Source organism: Acomys russatus, chromosome 3 (assembly GCF_903995435.1).
Source record: "Acomys russatus chromosome 3, mAcoRus1.1, whole genome shotgun sequence".
Taxonomy (NCBI): domain Eukaryota; kingdom Metazoa; phylum Chordata; class Mammalia; order Rodentia; family Muridae; genus Acomys; species Acomys russatus.
Window position 1 is genome coordinate 85,742,440 of NC_067139.1, and position 18,863 is coordinate 85,761,302.

General features: G+C 43.0%; 1 protein-coding gene and 1 pseudogene across 1 annotated transcript in view; one reads left to right on the forward strand and one right to left on the reverse strand.

Annotated features, from left to right (window-relative positions):
- Positions 1–525: 525 nt before the first annotated feature.
- LOC127186873 (60S ribosomal protein L10a-like) lies at positions 526–1,163 on the reverse strand (annotated as a pseudogene).
- Positions 1,164–2,185: 1,022 nt separating this feature from the next.
- Positions 2,186–18,863, forward strand: part of Mphosph8 (M-phase phosphoprotein 8) — a 34,631-nt gene continuing 17,953 nt past the window's right edge. The window contains exons 1-5 of the mRNA XM_051143178.1: positions 2,186–2,463; positions 7,000–7,155; positions 9,476–10,306; positions 14,090–14,189; positions 16,790–17,047. Of these exons, the coding sequence (XP_050999135.1) occupies positions 2,239–2,463; positions 7,000–7,155; positions 9,476–10,306; positions 14,090–14,189; positions 16,790–17,047 (1,570 nt within the window). The 5' untranslated portion in view covers positions 2,186–2,238. The remainder of the gene's footprint in view (positions 2,464–6,999; positions 7,156–9,475; positions 10,307–14,089; positions 14,190–16,789; positions 17,048–18,863) is intronic.

Below are 18,863 nucleotides of genomic sequence, written 5' to 3' on the forward strand. Positions count from 1 at the left end.
AAGTATATACACGCCAGTGTTGTTCTTTTCAAATAGTTGTTGCCCTGAGTCATCTTGCCTACCTGGCAGAATTATGCTTTTCTGGCAAAGGCACAGGGGACTTGATGGCAGGCTAGGACTTAATGACATTTGTGACTTGGGACTCAGCCACTGAGCTGCCCCTTAGGGACATGTTTTTTTTTTTTTTAATAAGGGGATAGGCTTAATGGCTACTTGTAAGCTACGGTTGTATCCTTTTGTTGTGGGAATGGAGTCTAATTGGAAGTCAATTTTAGTGCACAAACATTGGCAGAAACTTTCTCAGCAACGCAAAACTTCCATTTTGGCACAAAAACTTCTTTCCTAGAGTTTCTAACAAGCCTGGTTATTAAACTACTTACTGTCCAGCCACACTGGAGTCAAGTTTATTAGTAAATCCTTCATAGCATCAACATTATTCAAATTTTTCTTGCATCAACCCCCACACATGGCTCTGATATTTTATTTTAGTGGGGGGGGGTTAGCGCTAAGGTTTATTGGGGTGTTCTAGTACAGACGCTGGGGCTTGCCCATGGTGCTTTTAATGTACAAAGCCCGGATGTTTTGCCAGTTCCTCTTGAGCAAGGACACTAAGAAATTGACAACCAGGTGGATGTTGTAGACCAGCTCATCATCAGTCATCTTCACGTGGCCAACAGCAACAGCCAGACACAGCTTCTTCATCACCTCATCAGCTTTGGCCACCATGTTTTCATTGTGTGTCAGCAGGGAAGGAGAACTTGCCGGCCTTGTTTAAGCCTGGGCCCAGGATACGTGGGATCTGCTTCATCAGAGAGACTCTGAGGCCAGAAAGGCATCATACTTCTTGGCCAGATTTTTGAGCAACTTTTTGTTCTTATTAAGTTTCTTCTGCGCCCCGAAGTCCATGTGGCGGATATCCACGGCCCTGGCCTCATCACCGCACTGCTCGTCCCCCAGGACGCACACTGAGAACTTGGGGCAAGGAGTGGACTCTCGCCTGACGGTGCCCGAGAAGCGTTTGTCCTTCTGAGGGTCATAGCTCTTCAGGCTGATCTGCAGCTCCACCGTCTCCAGAAACTTCTGGCATTTGTGCTGGTCCCCGCGCAGGACAAACCCGCACCGCCCCGTACAGCGTGTGGGGGAGACTTTCCTGCTCATGGTTGCTCCAGCCACAAGAACCGGAAAAAGAGCGGCTCTGATATTTTCAACTCAATAAAAAGAGAACTTGGAAACAAACACATAAATGGGTTCGGCTGGCGTATCAGGTGTGAATGATCCAGTTAATTAACTATAGCCCATGAACCGCCAAGCAAGACAACCTGCGCTCCATCTTCGGAAGGAGAGAACCAACTTTTACTCAGGTACTGGAACCAAGCCTCCCATCTTCACCTGCCATGCAAATGCTCGTCACTCAACTACGTTCAAGGCCCAATAGTTTAAGTCTGATAAATTATTATTTGATAGTGTCTTGCTATGTAGGTCGACCTTAAATTCTTCAAAAAATCCTTCAGTCTCAGCTTCTTCAGTGCTGGAGGACGACAGAAGGCAATTTGGGGTCAATTCTCTCGTTCACTATGTGTGATCCTTGGAAATCAAACTCAGGTCCTCAATCTGCTAAACCATCATCTCCCAGGCCCCCAGCTTTAAATGCTACTCGTTAAAATGAAACATCTCTATGGTCTGTATTTAATTGGTTTGATTAATGACACGTTGTAAGCCAGCCAAAACCATACGAAGGAATTCTTGGGCAGCCATTCCGCTCAGGCGGCTCTGATAAACACCGAGGGTCGCTTTCTAAAATCCCTGCCTGGGAAGCCAAAGCTCGGATTAAGCCAAAAAAAAAAAAAAAAAGCAGCTCTCCTCAGGCGGCCGGCTCCCCGGGCGCCGGGAGGTTAAGCGCTAGGACCGCCCCTCGCATTGTCCCCGGGGGAACCCTTCCGCTCCGACGCCACCCGCCAGCCCCCCGGCTGCGTTCTTCCTAAGCTAGCCCTTCGACCCGCCCACCCACTTCCCGTAGACTCTCCAGGGCTGGAGGGGGTGGGTGTGGGGGGGGGAGGGGAGCCTCTGCGTGATTGGTTGCCCTGGGTGCCAATCCGGATCTCGGAGCCCCACAATTGGCTGGCTTTCCGCACGGTCGAGTCACGCCGCTGAAGCGTATGAGGGCGGGGCGGCGGGCGCGCGGAGCTGTCTCGGGGCGCGTCTCGGGCGGTTTTCCCGTCGGTTTGCACACTGTCTGTGATGGCGGCGCCGCCGGTGGCGGCTGAGGGAAGCTTGAGTGTGGGCGCGCTAGTTATGTCAGTTCCCTACAGCACTGGCCGGTCTCCCGAGGCCGAAGGAGGAGCTGGGGCCGCGGGCGAAGAGAAGGACCCAGCCACTAAAGGGACGGAGGCGGTTGGGGACAGCGAGGAGGATGGGGAGGACGTGTTCGAGGTGGAGAAGATCCTGGACATGAAGTGCGAGGGAGTATGTGGGGGATGCGCGGCCCTCGGGGACGGTGTGGGCACGGTGTGGGGGAGAGTCCTGGGGGGGAGCTCCGAGCAGCCCCGGGAGGACGGTGCGGGATGTCGGGCGAGCAGCGCGGAGTGACGCCTCGGGAAGGACCCTGGCCGCGTGTGTGCAGGGTGGATGCTTAGGGGAGTTTGAAGCGTCGTTTTGACCGAAAAGACGAAGCAGCGGCATGTAGTGTTTGAGGCTCTTCGGATGCGCGGCAGCTGGCGGGAGACTTCCGTGGCCTTCAGCGTTCGAGCATACGGCTCGGGCTGTTGCTCTCCGTTATCAAGGACTGGTGGAAAGCATACGAGCCGTCGTAGTCCCTTCTCCGCACCGTTGTCCTAGTGTTTTCTGAAAAGTAGGAAATGCTCCACGAGTTAAATTCAGCAGCAACTATTTGTCCTCATAGGAAAACCCCAAACTACACCGGAGTGGTTGGGACGGTGCAGGTTTCCGAAACCCAAGTGTCATCCCTTCCTCCTCTGCGCGTCTTGTGATTATAACTCAGTGATTAGAGTAAGCTTGAATGGAGAATCTTAGCACGTCATACTTGGGCACTTACCATACTCCATGCTGCGACCGTTATCCCCAGGAGAAATTCTTAACTCGGTTCTTCCAAGCCTGGGGATTTATTCGTTGGTGAACTCACCCTGCCCTTTGCTGAGCCTTGCAGAACAAGGTTGCTTTCTCTCTTCTGTCCTCATGCTCTGTGGAGACCTCTATTTAAGTCATTGTCTCTCTATACATTTGTCTTTTCTGCTCCGGATTGTGGGTTCTTTTAATCCGCGGATGTGGTTTTTGTTTGAATCACTGATAACCTAGCCCAGTAACTGCATATGCCAATTTTTTTTTTTTTTTTTTTTTTTTTTTGCTGCTGTTCTCTGATACTGGGGACTGAACCCAGGGTCTCATACGTGCTAGGCAACAGCTTTACCGCCGATCTCTAGCCCCAGTCCTCGGATTCTTAAATGAGTGGATGAAATGTGGGTTTGGAAAAAGGAGAAGTAAGGACAGTAGATCGGTAACATGCCTACACGATGGTTTGTTTCTGGTGTTTGTTATCGGCCATATGCTATCTTTCATCTGTTAATTTTTTGTCCATTGACAGACTTTTTTAATCCACTGCTGTTTATCATGTGCTATGTTGGCTTGATGCTAGACTTTTTTTTAAATTGGTGCCTTTCTCTAAGAGCTCCTTTTCCGTTTGTTTGGATTTGTTGTTGTTTTTAATTTAATGCATATGAGTGCTCTATCTGCGTGTACACCTGCAGTCCAGAAGAGGGCCCCATGTGAGCCACCATGTGGTTGCTGGGAATTGAACTCAGGACCTTTGGAAGAGCAGCCAGTGCTCTTAATCTCTTTGCCATCTCTCCAGCCCCTGTTGTTGTTTTGAGTCAGGGTTTCAGTATGTAGACCAGGCTGGCCTTAAAACTCAGAAATCTGCCTGCCTCTGCCTCCCAGATGCTGGATTAAAGACGTGTGCCACCATCATCAGGCCTGATGGTGTTTTTTTTTTCCTACCCCCCACCCCTACCCCAGGGTTTCTCTGTGTAGCCTTGGCTGTCCTGAACTGGCTTTGTAGACTAGGCTGGCCTCAAACTCATAGAAATCCACCTGCCTCTGCCTCCCAAGTGTTCGGATTAAAGGCATACACCACCATGCCCATCTTAAAGAAAAATTTTTAGCCTTTATTTTATGTGTATGGGTGCTCAGCCTGTATGTCTGTCTGCGTATGTCTGTCTGTGCACCACATTCATGCCCAGAGAAGAGGGCATTGAGTCTCCTGGAACTGGAGTTACAGATGTTTGTGAGCTGCCACATGGGTGCTGGAAATGGATCCCAAATCCTCTGGAAGAGCAGCCAGTGCTCTTAACCACACAGACATGGCTCCAGGGTCCCCCTGTTTCCCCCACTCCCACAACCCCTGTTTTTTGAGGTAGGATCTCCCTCAAGTCCAGGCTAGCTTAAAGCCTGAGACCCTCCTGCAGTTATACTGACACAGGAAAATTCTCTTGTCAAGGGGGAGCTAAGTTACTGAAATCCGGTGTCGTTATTATGGAGCTAGAGAGAAAGGGCCAGGATTCAAATCCCCAGAGCCCATGTAAAGCTGGCTGCCAGTTTGTAAAGCCAGTGTTCCTGTTGGGAGATGGAGACAGTATTCTCCTATTGTGCAGGGTTAAACAAGGGACCCAGTCTCAAGGAGAAAGGCAAGGTCCAAGGCTGAGTTTGTCCTCTCAGGTCTACCTGCTGCTTTGGCACTCCCGTACTCCCACTCTGCCTGCACTTGTGAATGGCTAGACACGGATTCTGGGAACCAAACTAGGCTCTTCGCTAAGAGCAATAAGCAGTTTTAATGGTTGCTCCAGCTTCCGGCTTCAGTTTGAGGGTACATTTTTTATTTTTGAGATTACAATATAATCATGCCTTTTTTCCTTTTATTTTTTTCTCCCTCCAAACCCTCGTATATACTCCTCCTTGCTCTTTTCCAAATTCATGACCTCCATATCTTTAAAAAAGAGAAACACAAGCTTGGTGTGGTAGCACACTTGTTTAATCCCAGCACTCAGGAGGCAGAGCCAGGCAGATCTCTCTGAGTTTCAGTTGAGCTACTGCTCTGTGATCTTTGACTAATTGCTTATTCAGCTATAGAAGGAGTAATAGTATCTGCTTCATAGGCTGCTGTAAAGATTAAGTTATTGAAAGTAAATGTTTAAACAGTGTATCACATTTTGCAAAGCATTTTATGAAGCCCATGTTATTAGATTTGTTTGAATGCCTACTTTGCATATGCATGTGTAGTTTTTTTAGATCTTTGTTTTATGTGTATGTTGTGCCTGAGTATATGTATGTGGATCATATGTACCTTGTGTGGAGAGGTCAGTGAGAGTGCTGCATCCCCTAGGACTGAATTACAGGCGCTGTGAGCATCCATGTGGGTACAGGGAATCAAGCCCAGGTGCAGGTCCTCTGCAAGAGCAGTAAGTGCATTTGCTGTTTTTTGGGTTTCTTGTTTGTTTTTGAGACACAGTTCTCACAGTGTAGTCCAGGATGGCATGACATTTACTATGAAACATAGGCTTGCTTCAGATTCCGGAAGTTGTTACATCTGCTTCTTTTCAAAGGACTGTAGGTGTGTATGACCATACCCAGCAGCAAACTTTCCTTGATTTTATTTAACTAATTATTCATTTATTTTTAAATATTTGTTTATTTTTATGTGCATTTGTGTTTGCTTGCACTTATGTTGTTGTGAGGGTGTCGGATCCCCTGGAATTGGAGTGACAGACAGTTGTGAGTTGCCAAGTGGGTGCTGGGGTTTGACCTTGGGTTCTCTGGAAGAACAGTCTGTGCTCTTAACCACTGAGCCATCTCTGCACTGCAGCCCCATACTTTTGTTTTAAAAGAGTTATCATTTGTCTGTGGATGTGGATGCCTTTGGAAAACAGAAGAGGGGGCCGGGTCCCTGCAGCTGCAGCTGATGGTGAGCTGCGCTAGTGCTGGCAGCCACATTCTGGCCCTGCAAGGGCAGCAGCAGCAGGGCGCTCTTAGCTGTTAGCCACATCTTCCCCCCCCCTGCCATTCTGTTGTCGAAGTCAGCCCTCCTTGTAAGTGTGGTGTCGGGACTCTTGACTCAGGTTGTCAGGGCTACGCCAGAAGCACCTTGACCTGCTGAGCCATTTTGCTGTTCCCCAACCCCCTTTTAAATTTTACCGATCCTGTGGTTGAGAATTTTATGTACCACTGCTTTATTTTCATTTTATTATTATTATTTTTTTAAATCTAAACAAGCCAGACAGTGGTGGTACACAGCTTTATAGAGGCAGAGGCAGACAGATGATCTCTGTGAGTTCAAGGCCAGCCTGGTCTACAGAGAGAGTTCCCTGATATCCAGGGCTACAAAGAGAAACCCTGTCTTGGAAAAAAAAAAAAAAGAAACAACATTGCTTTTATGAATGTATATATTGCTTTATAATCAGAAAAAGACATCAGTCTTAGTTTTTGAGGGTGTGTGTGTGTGGTTGGTTTTTTAAGACAGGGTTTCTCTGCAACACTAGGCTCTCAGTAGATGAGGCCAGCCTCAAATTTAGAGATCCACCTGCCTCTGCTCTCCCCTACCCCAAGTGTGGGGATTAAAGGTTTGGGCCACTGCTACCTGGCAAGTCTTTGTTTCTTTCCTCTTCTTCCTCCTCAGGGTTTCTCTGTGTAGCCTTGGCTGTCCTAGAACTATCCCTGTAGACCAGGCTGGCCTTGAGCTCACAGAGATCCACCTGCCCCTGCCTCCCGAGTGCTGAGATTAAAGCTCTACATCCCCTCGCCTCATATGTCTTAAAAAAAAAAAAAAAAAGCTAATGGCCCCTCCTTCCTCATAAGCTACTGGCCTTAAGAGGTGAAGATGCCTATTTTCAACTGGTGTTAATGTTCACTTTGATGCTGTTTTCAAGTTCTCAGCAGCTGAATGACTTTGAAATTTTAGTCAGTAATATGTCTGTGTTTTAATTTATGCTACAGGGTAAGAACCTTTATAAAGTTCGATGGAAAGGATATACATCTGATGATGACACCTGGGAGCCTGAGATTCATCTGGAGGACTGTAAAGAAGTTCTTCTTGAATTTAGGAAGAAGGTTGCCGAGAGCAAAGCTAAAACAGTCAGGAAAGATATTCAGGTATCAAGTTTTATCTCCTATTTTTTGGTTTGATATTCATAATTTTATTCATACAAAGTATGTATTAGTAAACAATGTATGAAAACTACAATGCCCACTATTTCTTGTGTAAATTCCATGTTGCTGGGTTGTCCTCACAGAAGACTACTTCAAGTGATTTTATTTTGCTAAACTTTTTTTCTAACCTGTGATTCTATTTGTTAGTAAGCTTACCCTGTAGTGAAATACCTACCATTATTTAAAAATAAGGTTTAATTTGCCTTATAGTTCTAGAGGAGTTAGTCTACCTCTGTGGATGCCTCTGATGGGGAGCACCAGGGCACTGTAAGCTTCTTATTTTCTTAAGCCAGGAAACATAAAAGAAACCAAGGTCCCTAGTCCTCTTTGAGGTCCTGTCACAAATGAGTTAAGCATCTTAGGAGCTGGCCAGTGGTGGCACAGGCCTTTAATCCCAACACCTTGGGAGGTGGAGGCAAGCAGATCTTCGTGAGTTTGAGGACAGCCTGGTCTACACAGTGAGTTCTAGGCCAGCCAGGTCTACCAGGGATTACGGGTGTGCACTACCTTGCCTGGCTTTGTTTTTTATGTCTCTGGTTGATCTGGGAGTGTGTAGATCAAGCTGGCCTTGAACTTCTGATTCTCTTGCCTTTGCCTCACGAGTGCTGGAATTACAGGTAGCATACCTAGCAAAATTAAAGTTTTAAATTGTGCCCCCTTCATTTTTTTGTTTTGTTTGTTTGTTTGTTTTGTTTTTTTGCAGTGTGGGTATTGAGCTATATTCTACCACAGAGCTAAACCTTCAAATTCTAACCACTTAATTTTGTGATAGATGTTTGTGAGCATTTGTTTTGTTAGCATTGCTTTGTTATGTAAAGGTTCAGGAAGATTCAAAAGATTAAGCTAGTGGCTACCATATTCCCTGAACTTTTCCATCTTTGACATTGTAGGAGAACATTTTCCCATCCTTCTTTCTGTTGATTTATGTAGTCTAAAAGTTTTGGAAAAGGAATCATAAAATTAGTTTGCTTGGGCTGGAGAGATGGCTCAGCGGTTAAAAGCACTGACTGCTTTTCCAGAGATCGTGAGTTCAATTCCTAGCATCCATATGGTAGCTCACAACCATCAACAATGTGATCTAATGTGCACTGTATACATAATAAATAAATCTTTTTTAAAAATTAATTTGCTTAAGTTTTTGTTGTTGTTCTTTATATGAATGTCTTTTTTTTTTTTTTTTCTGAAACAGAGTTTCTCTGTGTAGCCCTGGCTGTCCTGGAACTATCTTTATAGATCAGACTGGCCTCAAACTTAAAAGATCCACCTGTCTCTGCCTCCAGGTGCTGGGATTAAAGAGAGGCTTGAACCATCATGCCTGGCTAAATCTTGAATTTCTTTTTAGAATAGAAAAACATTTCAGTAGGAACTATTTAAGATTATATAACAAATCATTCAAATAAGTAAGATTTTTGTGTAATTAGTGTGCTTGCTCTATATAGCAGAAATATAACACGTTTAAGAAAATTCTAGGAGGGTTTATGAGATAGCTGAGCAGATGAGGGTGCTTGCTGCCACACCTAATGACCTGAGTTTAATTCTCGTAGTTCACAGGGTGAAAGGAACCAAATTCCTCAGATGGTTCTCTCACCTCTACATGTATACTGGGACATTTGTTCATATGCATGCATGCTGACATACACAAAATAAAATTTAAAATTCAATTACAGCCCATCATACATGAGATTGTTACTTTTTAAGATGTCTTTGTTTATTTTGTCTATGAGTTTTCTATCTGCTTGTATGCCTGAATGCCTGAAGAGGTGATCCATGGAATTGAGGTGGTTGTGAGCCACTGTATGGTTTCTGGGAATTGAACTCAGTACCTCAGGGAAAGGAGCCATCTCTCCACCTGAGACTGTTACTTTTTTTGGGAGTTTCTTTTGATTCAGAGTTTCTTTGTGTAGCCCTGGCTGTCCTAGACTCCTTTGTAAATCAGGCTAGCCTCTAACTCCCAGAAATCTGCCTGCCTCTGCCTTCTAGAGTGCTGGGATTAAAGGCCTGCACCACTATGCCTGGCTGAGACTGTTGCTTTTTAAACTCTTGTTTCAATTTGATACTACCAAAGCATTGATAATTTTCTTCTTTGTGTCTCCTGATGTGTATCACTTCTGAGTCCTTTTTGCTAAGTCAGAAATACAAGTAATATACACATTGAGTTTGGGTACTTTAGTTAAATCTGCTTTAAAAATGTCACTAGATTTCATTATTACTGCCTCTCCAATACCTTGAAGTTAGTGTTTTAACTTTTTTTTTTTTTTTATAGAGACTGTCTATAAACAGTGACATATTTGAGGCAGACTATGATAGTGACCAGCAAAGTGACGCAATAGAAGATACTTCACCAAGGAAGAAAAAGAAAAAAATAAAGTGCAAAGAAGAGAAAAGTCCAGATGATCTGAACAAAAAAAAAGCAAAAATTGGGAAAGTGAAAGATAAATTTAAATCAGAGCTGGAGAGCACCTCTGAAAATTTAGGTTTTGATGGAAGGACAAAGAAAAGAATTTTGGAAATCAAGGAAGAATTAAAGGACACCAAAAAGCCCAAAAAGGATGAATTAAAGAAAGCTAAAAGGGCTGAAATACGAGATCTAAAGCTTAAAATAAGAGAAGATCTCAAAGACAACCGAAAAATGAAGAAAGAGAGATGTGAATCTCTGCTGGGGTCTGAATCGCCTGTACTTACTGATTCCCTCTTCCCAGAGGGTGACAGTGAAATAATCTTTTCTGACAACAGAGAAGAGAATCAAAAGATAAGAACTGCAAAAGACAAGACAGTACAGGATACAGTGCAAGAGGGTATTTTTGAGAAACATCTGGATGACCTTGTAAGTACTGAAGAGGATGCTGGTGCCCCAGTTAAAAGGAAGAAGAAGAAGCCAAGGAAATTTGAGGAACCAAAAGAGATCATCAAACTAGAAAGTGTGAGCACCTATTTAGGAAGGAAAATGATACTTAAAAAGCAAAGAAATCAAGACAAAGGCAGAAATAACCTAGAGTTGAATGAGTTGCCATCACCCACGTCTGCCCAAACCCTGAGGAACTCCCGACTGAGTGGGGAAGAGAAGGGCCTCAGGCCCTCTGACTCAGCACAGGAGGTACGGTGGTAGAGAACAGAAAAAAGGGCTTGGTACAGCTTGTTACTGGGTGTTGCTGGTCAGGAGCGTGTTCAAGGAACTGTTCAAGGAACGGTTAGGGAAATGGTCAAATTAGAATAAAGTGTCGCTCCTCAGGTAGTTAGTGAATATGGTGTCACTGAGGACGGCTGCATGTGCTTAAATCTTTAAGCACTCAAAGCCAAAGTAACCAAAGTCACAGTTTGTTTGTTTGTTTGTTTATTTATTTTTTGGTTTTTTGAGACGGGTTTCTCTGTGTAGCCTTGGCTGTCCTAGACTCCCTTTGTAGACCAGGCTGGCCTCGAACTCACAGTGATCCACCTGCCTCTGCCTCCCGAGTGCTGAGATTAAAGGCATGTGCCACCACACCCAGCTTAAACATCTTCTTTCATAAGTTGCTTCAGTCATAGTGTCTGTCACAGCAGTGGGAAAATAACTAAGCCACTACGCCCAGAAATTTTTATTTTTGTTTATATGTATGCATGCCACATGTATGCAGGTACATGTGAAAGTAAGTTCTTGAAGCTGGAGTCACAGGCAGTATGAACCACCTATGAGTACATGTGTGCTGAGGACTCAACTGTGGTCCTGGAAGAGTAACCCCACCTCCCCAACTCCCCCACAGGGTTTCTCTGTGTAACAGCTTTGGCTGTTGTGGAACTCTCTCTGTAGACCAGGCTGGCCTCAAACTCCTGGGATTAAAGGCATGTGCCGTCACGCCTGGCTAAGTAAACACTCTGAACCATGGAGACAGCTCTCCAACTTCTAGTTTTTTCATCTTGAATTTTTCCCAGTTTTCAGTACAGAAAGAAGAATACAGAGTACATTAATACTATGTTTTTTAGATTATTTTAAAAAATTTAATATTTTATACACTATCACAATAATTTTTTTGTTTTTTAATTTTATGTTTTTAATTTGTTTTTAAATTTTATGTTTTTTAAATAGAAGATTTCAAAATTCTGAAAAAATTTTAAGAACTATTTGAAAAAAGATTTTTCTTTTTATTCTTGGTTTTGAAATTTTAATTATTTTAAAGAGACAGGGAATCAATTTCTATTTCAAGGTTTGTTAAACTTCCACTCTTCATCCCTTTTCCTCCAAAAATTTTATTTGACCTTATATATAAAGTAGAAAATACAAAACAAATATTTAGTGATAACAAATCATAAAGAAACTAATTTTAGCTAGGTGTGGTAGTACTTAGGGAGGAGAGGCAGGTGGATCATGGTGAGTTCGAGGCCATCCTGGTCTCCAAAGTGAGTCCAGTACAGCAGAGGCTACACAGAGAAACCCTGTCTTAAAAAAAACAAAACAGGCTGGGTGGTGGTGGTGCATGCCTTTAATCCTAGCACTTGGGAGGTAGAGGCCATGAATTCGAGGCCAGCCTGGACTACAGAGCGAGTTCCAGGACAGCCAGAGCTGTTACACAGAGAAACCCTGTCTCGAAAAACCATGTGGGGGGGCGGGGAGAGAAGTGTACTTTAAAAACAATCTCTGGTGTATATACTTTTAGCATTTAGTATATAAGCTTGCATACTAATGAGTGTACTTGAATATAAAAAATTAAATTTTGGCTGACTATTTGATAGTTCAGACTACATTTTTTGGAATTGACCCATATTTTGATTTTATAATTATTGATGAGGAAAATGCCCCCTTACACAAATACGTAGTATAAAATGGCAGATAATTTAGGGCTACTTCAGGAATTGTTAGAAGCTGTTCTAATCTCAAGCCAAAAGATTATGAAATAAGGTGTCAGGATGGCCTTAAATGAACTGGCAATGTGTATGTAGTTGAGAGTGGCCATCATATTCATCGTCCATGTTCAAGGGTCATAAGTATGTACCAACATGCCCAGTTTGTGTAACACTAGGGCTTGAACCATAACTGAACTACAGGCCAGCCCTAACCATTGTATTTCTGTAGGAGTGGAGATTTGTAGGGTAAAAACATACAATAGTCCTGAGTATGCTGAGGAGTGAGGCAGGGTTGACATTGTGTGCTGGTATGTTTTGAGCTTGAGCTAATACTTGGTTATTGAACATTCAAAAACATGTTTCAACTGTAAAAGAAAATTTCCCTGTGACATAGAGTTAAATAATTGAAGCTACAGAAAGATATTAGGTCCTATTTACAGGTATATAACTGTAATCTGAGAACTTGAAAAGCTGAGGCAGAGGGTTGGAATTTTAGACAGGCATGTATAGCAAGACTCTGAAAAAACTTAAATATTTGTGGTAGTATTATCCTTAGGGAAAAGCTGGTAAGTTTGTCTAGTCATGGGAAAATGGTTAAAAGACTGGTGTATTGGAGACTGTACTAGTAAATTGAAATATAAGGTCTATATCAGAAGGAAAGCTTCAGAAAGTGTAGCATTAGAAACCACATGTACAGCGTAAATAAAAGCAAAACCATCTGTAAAGTAATAAGAATACAGAGGAGTAAAAGAAATAGTCATGATGGCTTATTCAAAGTTTTCCTTTTTATTTGTAGGCTTGGCATGGTAGTGACCTTTAATCCCAACACTCAGGAGACAGAGGTAGGCAGATCTCTTGAGTTCAAGGCCAGACTGGTCTACAGAGCGAGTTCTGGGACAGCCAGGGCCACACAGAGAAACCTTGTCTCGAAAAACTTAAACAAACAAACAAAGAAAAAAGATTTGTATAAATGAGTTGTATGCATGTGTGATGCACACCTTGTGTGTCTACCTGGTGCCTGCAGAGTCTCGAAAAGAGCATCAGGTCTCCTGGAACTGGAGTTACTCATACGGGATCTAGGAACTGAACCTAAATGCTCTTAACTCAGAGCCATTGCTGCAGTCCCCAAATAGAGAGTTTAATTCTGTAGCAGTTTAGTTTTTATTATACAAAAGAATGGATTTCACAATGACATTTTTCATACATGTATATAGTGAATTTGGATCATACACAAGTTTTTGTTTAATTTGAGACAAGGTCACTGTATAGACCAAGCTTGCTGAGAATTCATATCCCTGCCTCCCTAGTGCTGAGATTAAAGGTTTGCACTACCATATTATGCTCAAAACACTTTTTTTTTCCAGACAGGGTTTCTCTCTGTAGCCTTGGCTGTCTTGGACTCACACTATAGACCAGGCTGGCCTCTGAACTCAGAGATCTGCCTGCCTCTCTATCTTCCGAGTGCTGGCAATAAAGACGTGCACCACCATACTCAGCATGCTCGAACACTTTTAATAATAAATCCTTAAAATTGAGTTTCGAGTTTCTTTTTTGTTTTTGTTTTGTTTTGGTTTTTGATTTTTAAGACAGGGTCTCTCTGTGTTAGCCTTGGCTGTCCTGGACTTGCTTTGTAGACAAGGCTGGCCTTGAACTCACATCGATCCACCTTACGCTCGGCACATTTGTTTTTTGTGCATTCTTTTTTTAAACTCTTAATTTTAGGTGCATTGGTGTTTTGTCTGTATGTATAACTGTACGAGGGTATCAGATCTTGAGCTACAGACAGGTATGAGCTGCTGTGGGAATTGAGCCTGGCACCTCTGGAAGAGCAGCCAGTGCTCTTGACCTCTGAGCCATCTTTCCAGCCCTGAGTTTTATTTTGTAAAGGTTTATCATGTCTGAAAGATAATCTTGATTGAGCAGTGGGAGGAAAATTGAATAATCAGCTGCTATGTGCTCAAGTATGTGTAGACAGACTTGGATGCTTGAATATTTTGGTTTGCAAATATTACAGTATCAGCTCTTTATTCTTGTTTTGGGTTTTGTATTCATTGTCCTTTAGGAGAAAGAGACCAAAAAAATTGAACCCAAAGAAAAATACCAGAAAAGGTATGATTTGGACAAAGAAGAAAAAGACAGAAAAGAGCCAAAGGGATTAAAATGTAAGTATAAAAATTAAAATATGTTCATGTTTATTGACATTATTTCTAAAATGAATTGATATTATGTGTATGTGTGTGTGTCTGGGTGTATATATTTACATGTGAATGCAGGAGTCCTTGAAGGTTAGAAAGGACATTGGATCCCTTGAAACTGGACTTACAGATGATTAAGCCACTCTGAGGGTACTGGGAACACAGCTGGGGTCCTTTGCCAGAGCAGTAAGTACTCTGAACTTCTGAGCCGTATCTCTAATTCATCTTTTATACAGAGACCTTAGTTTACCCAAAAGATAATCTCTTTTCTACCCTGTAGTGTTATAAAATTTTGCTCTTCAAGGATTTTAGAGCTTTACACTTCATTTAATAACTTAGTTTATTGCTGGGCAGTGGTGATGTGCACCTGTAATCCCAGCAGAGGCAGCTGGGTCTCTGTGAGTCCAAAGCCATTCTGGGCTACAGAGCTAGTTCCTGGATAGCCAAGACTATACAAAGAAACCTTGTCTCAGAAAAACAAACAAACAAAACTTAGTTTACTATAAAGATTGTGTGTTCCTTCTCTGAAATATTTGGGACCAGAAATTTTCTGATTCCTCATTCTACTTCAGTGATATATATGTACATATAATGAGATTTCTTAGGAATGGACCAAAATCTTAAACCCAAAATTTGATTTATATGTACATTATATACAGTTTGAAGGTAATTTTATAACATTTTTAATATTTCTGTGGTTTTTTTTGTCCTGTTACATGGTATTAAGAGTGAAATTTCCACACGCTTTGAATCCCAGCACTCAGGGAAGCAGAGGCAGGTGGATCTCTGTGAGTTCAAGGCTAGCTTTGTCTACAGAGTGAGTCCAGGACAGCCGCGGCTACATAAAGAAACCCTGTCTTGAAAAACAAAACAAAGAGTGAAAATTTCTACTTGCAGCTACATTCATGTTGGCACTCAGTTTTAATTTTAGGGCATTTCGGGTTTCTCTAGTGGATATGTGTGAGGGGTGTGTGCACATTTGCCTCATGTATTCACAGAGGCCAGAGGAAGGCATAGGGTTCACCTCTCTGTCACTCACCGCTTTACCTACTTGGGCCAGGGTCTGCCTTCTGCTGAGTGTGGGGTGAGCTGGCAGCCAGCAAGCCCCAGCAATCCACTGTCCAGCCACATAGCTCTAGAGTTTCAGACACTCACATGGCCTGATTCTTATATTAGGGAGGTTCGAACTTCAGTCTCATGAGTGCACAAGCCTCTTACATGTTATGTCATTTAGTTTTCTGACTTAGGGTGTTTTGTTGTTTGAGTTTTTTGAGCCTGGCCTCAACCTCACAGAGCCCCGCCTGCCTGCCTGTTCTGCACCTGGGATTGCAGGGGTATACTACCACACCTGGCAGCTACACACGTTTTAATGCTCTTTCCTCCCCATGTTGGAGGTGGGACTCAGGGTCTTACTCAGGCTGACGGAGTGCTTCGCTACATCTCCAGTTGTAAAAGTAGATTTTACCTTAGGTTTGGAATCAGACATGGCAGTAGTAACCCTGTCTCTCAGTGGCTCATGCATAAAGCACTATAAGGACGGCAGCTTGAGCAGTATAGGAAACATTTACTGCATTCAGAGCCTTGTTGGAGATTCAGAATACTATCAAATTAATATGTGGGTAAGATGTCCAGGGTGAATTCTGCTGATTAAGAGTTCTGAACTACCTTTCTATGGTTGTGACAAAGGACTGTGGAAGGAGGGGATCTCAGCGATCCTCGGCACACCCCTGAGAAAGGGCCATGTGTGACCGTGTCCTCAGGCTTGTTCAGAAGTTGTTTCTGGTGCTGGATGGGAAGGAAACATGGCATAAGAGCTCTGACCAAAGCTATCAAATTCCGCTAGCTTTGAGCTAAAGACAAAATGCAAGAAAAATTGGGTATATAGATTATTGATAGAGTATGTGCTTAGCATACAAGGTCCAGGGTCTATCTTGAGCTCCAAAAGTGGCAGCAGGGGTTAGGAAAAAAATATGTAAAGCAGTAGACAATTTGGAAGGACTCTTACACATGCTGGTTAGGTAGGTTTTTACAAGCAGGAATATTGAAAACCAGACTTGAGTACTAACATGCATGAAATAAATAGTAGTTCCGTTTAAGGCAAAAATGCACTTGAAGTTGGCATACAAGATGAGGGATCTAGTCTGGTAGTGTGTCCACCATGCACAGAGAAATTAATCTCTCCTCTACAAAAGAAAAAGAAATTTCTTTCTGAAAGGGAAAAGAAAAGGAAGAAAGGAAAAGCTACTCAAGCAGATTTGAATGAATACTCCTTTGTCTCTGCTTCCCATAGCCAATAAAAAGACAGCACACACCTTTAATCCCGGCAGAGGCAGAGGCAGGCGGATCACTGTGAGTTCGAGGCCAGGACACCCAGGGCCACACAGAGAGACCCTGTCTCGAAAAACCAAACCAAAACAAAACAAAAAAAAAACCCAGATTTTGTGTGACTTTAATAGTAAATCTTACCTTTAGAACCACAGCAAGTATTATTCAGCATGAATACAGACTTTCTTTTGATTGTAACATTTACAACTTATGGTTAACCATTGCTTTAATTTTTGCACTAGCACTTAAGGAAATCAGAAGTGCATTTGATTTATTTAAAAAAACAACAGAAGATAAAAACGATGTTGTTGAGAATAATTGGAAAAGAGAAGAAATAGCAGTGGATGGTAAAACCAGAGGTGGCCACAAACCCACGGAGGACACATGCTCACTTCAAGACAAGCCAGAGGGTAGAGGCGAGACCGACACCTGGGCGCACTTCGCTGCGGAAGGGGATCAAGAAGTTTCAGACAGTGCCTGCCAAATGGATGAGAATTCTGGTGAGTTGCCTGGCGTTGTCCAAGTAGAGTGCTTTTGGAGTGTCGCGTACCCCGTATTATCTAATCTTCTCTCCGAATGTCATAAAATTTTTATTAACTTAATATTGAAGACTCAGGTCATGTTTTGACATCTAGATGCATCAAATATTTCCTAAGCTCTTACAACACCCTTAAACTTTTCTATTTTCCATCTTAATTTTGTTTGTTTGTTGTTAATTCTCAAAACAGGGCTTTTCTGTGTTGCCTTGTCTGTTCTGGAACTCACTCTGTAGACCAGAGCTGATATCACAGTATCTACCTGTCTGCTTCCCAAGTGCTGGGATTAAAGGTGTGCACCACGACGCCCGGCTTCAGTTTAATTTTTTATCTTAATATTTCATTCCAAAATGATCCTATAAAAACTGCATGGTGACACCAGCCCTGTCTGTAGTGGCAAGGGAACTTGAGAATCCAAGGCCATCTTCAGCCATGAGTCAGGACCCTCCTATCTCTACCTCCTGAATGTTAGTAGCTGTGTACTGTCACAACTTGCTGTCTATTTTTAACTTTGTGGAAAATATAAATGAGACCTTATTGTGTTATCTTTAACATTTTGAGAAGGGAAGGTTCTTGTGTAGAGTACAAAATGTAAAAGCTATGGGAAGGAGGAATTTAAAAGTACCTAGGCCGGGCGTGGTGGCGCACGCCTTTAATCCCAGCACTTGGGAGGCAGAGGCAGGCGGATCACTGAGTTTGAGGCCAGCCTGGTCTACAAAGCGAGTCCAGGGCAGCCAAGGCTACACAGAGAGACCCTGTCTCGAAAAACCAAAAAATAAAAAAATAAAATAAACCTGCACCTGTACAATAAGTATGAATGGGATATTGTGTTTATTTATTTTGTTTTTTCTAGATAAGATTTCTCTGTGTAACCTTAGCTGTACTGGGACTCACTGTGTAGACCAGGCTGACATGGCACTGAGACCCTCTTGCCCCTGCCCCTGAGGACTGGGGTTAAATGACTGAGCTGGCGATGAGCTAGAGTATAAGCACGTGTTTGCAGTGAACAGAGCTGTGAGACCAAAGACTGAGCCACTCCACAACTAGAAACAGGTTTTTTACAGTTCATATTCTGGGGATTCACTGTGATCGAATGTCCTGCCACAAGATATCTTTTTTCCTTCTCCTTTTTCTTGTTCTGGTGTGTGTTTGTTTGTTTGGGTTTGGTTTTTTTTGAGACAGGGTTTCTCTGTGTAACGGCTCTGGCTGTCCTGGAACTCACTCTGTAGGCCAGGCTGGCCTCGAACTCACAGAGATCCACTTGCCTCTGCCTCCTTGTTCTGGTGTTTTGAGACAGTTTCTCTCTATAGCCTTGGCTGTCTTGGACTAGCATGCTGGCCTAGAACTCACAGCCATCCACCTGCCTCTGCCTTCCTGAGTGGTAGGATTAAAGGCATGTGCCACCATGCCAGGCACAAGATAACTTGATCTTATTTGAAATTGTGTAATCTATACATCTCAAGGAATAGATTTTAATGTTTCCTTTAAGTACATTTTTTTATTATTATTATCATTGAGATATAGTCTCACTACATAGCCCTGGTTGGCCTGGAGCTCTTGTATAGATAAGGCTGGGCCTCCAGCTCACAGCAATCCTCCTGTCTCTGCCTCCCAAATTCTGAGATTAAAACACCCAGTCTTATTTTATTATTGAAAAATAATTTTTTAGTTTTATTTGTGTGAGTGTTATGCATGTGTGTGTGAGAGTACTGTTCCACATGAGTTTCTGATGCCCACGGAGGTTAGAAGAGGGCATTGGATACCATGGGACTGTAGGGAC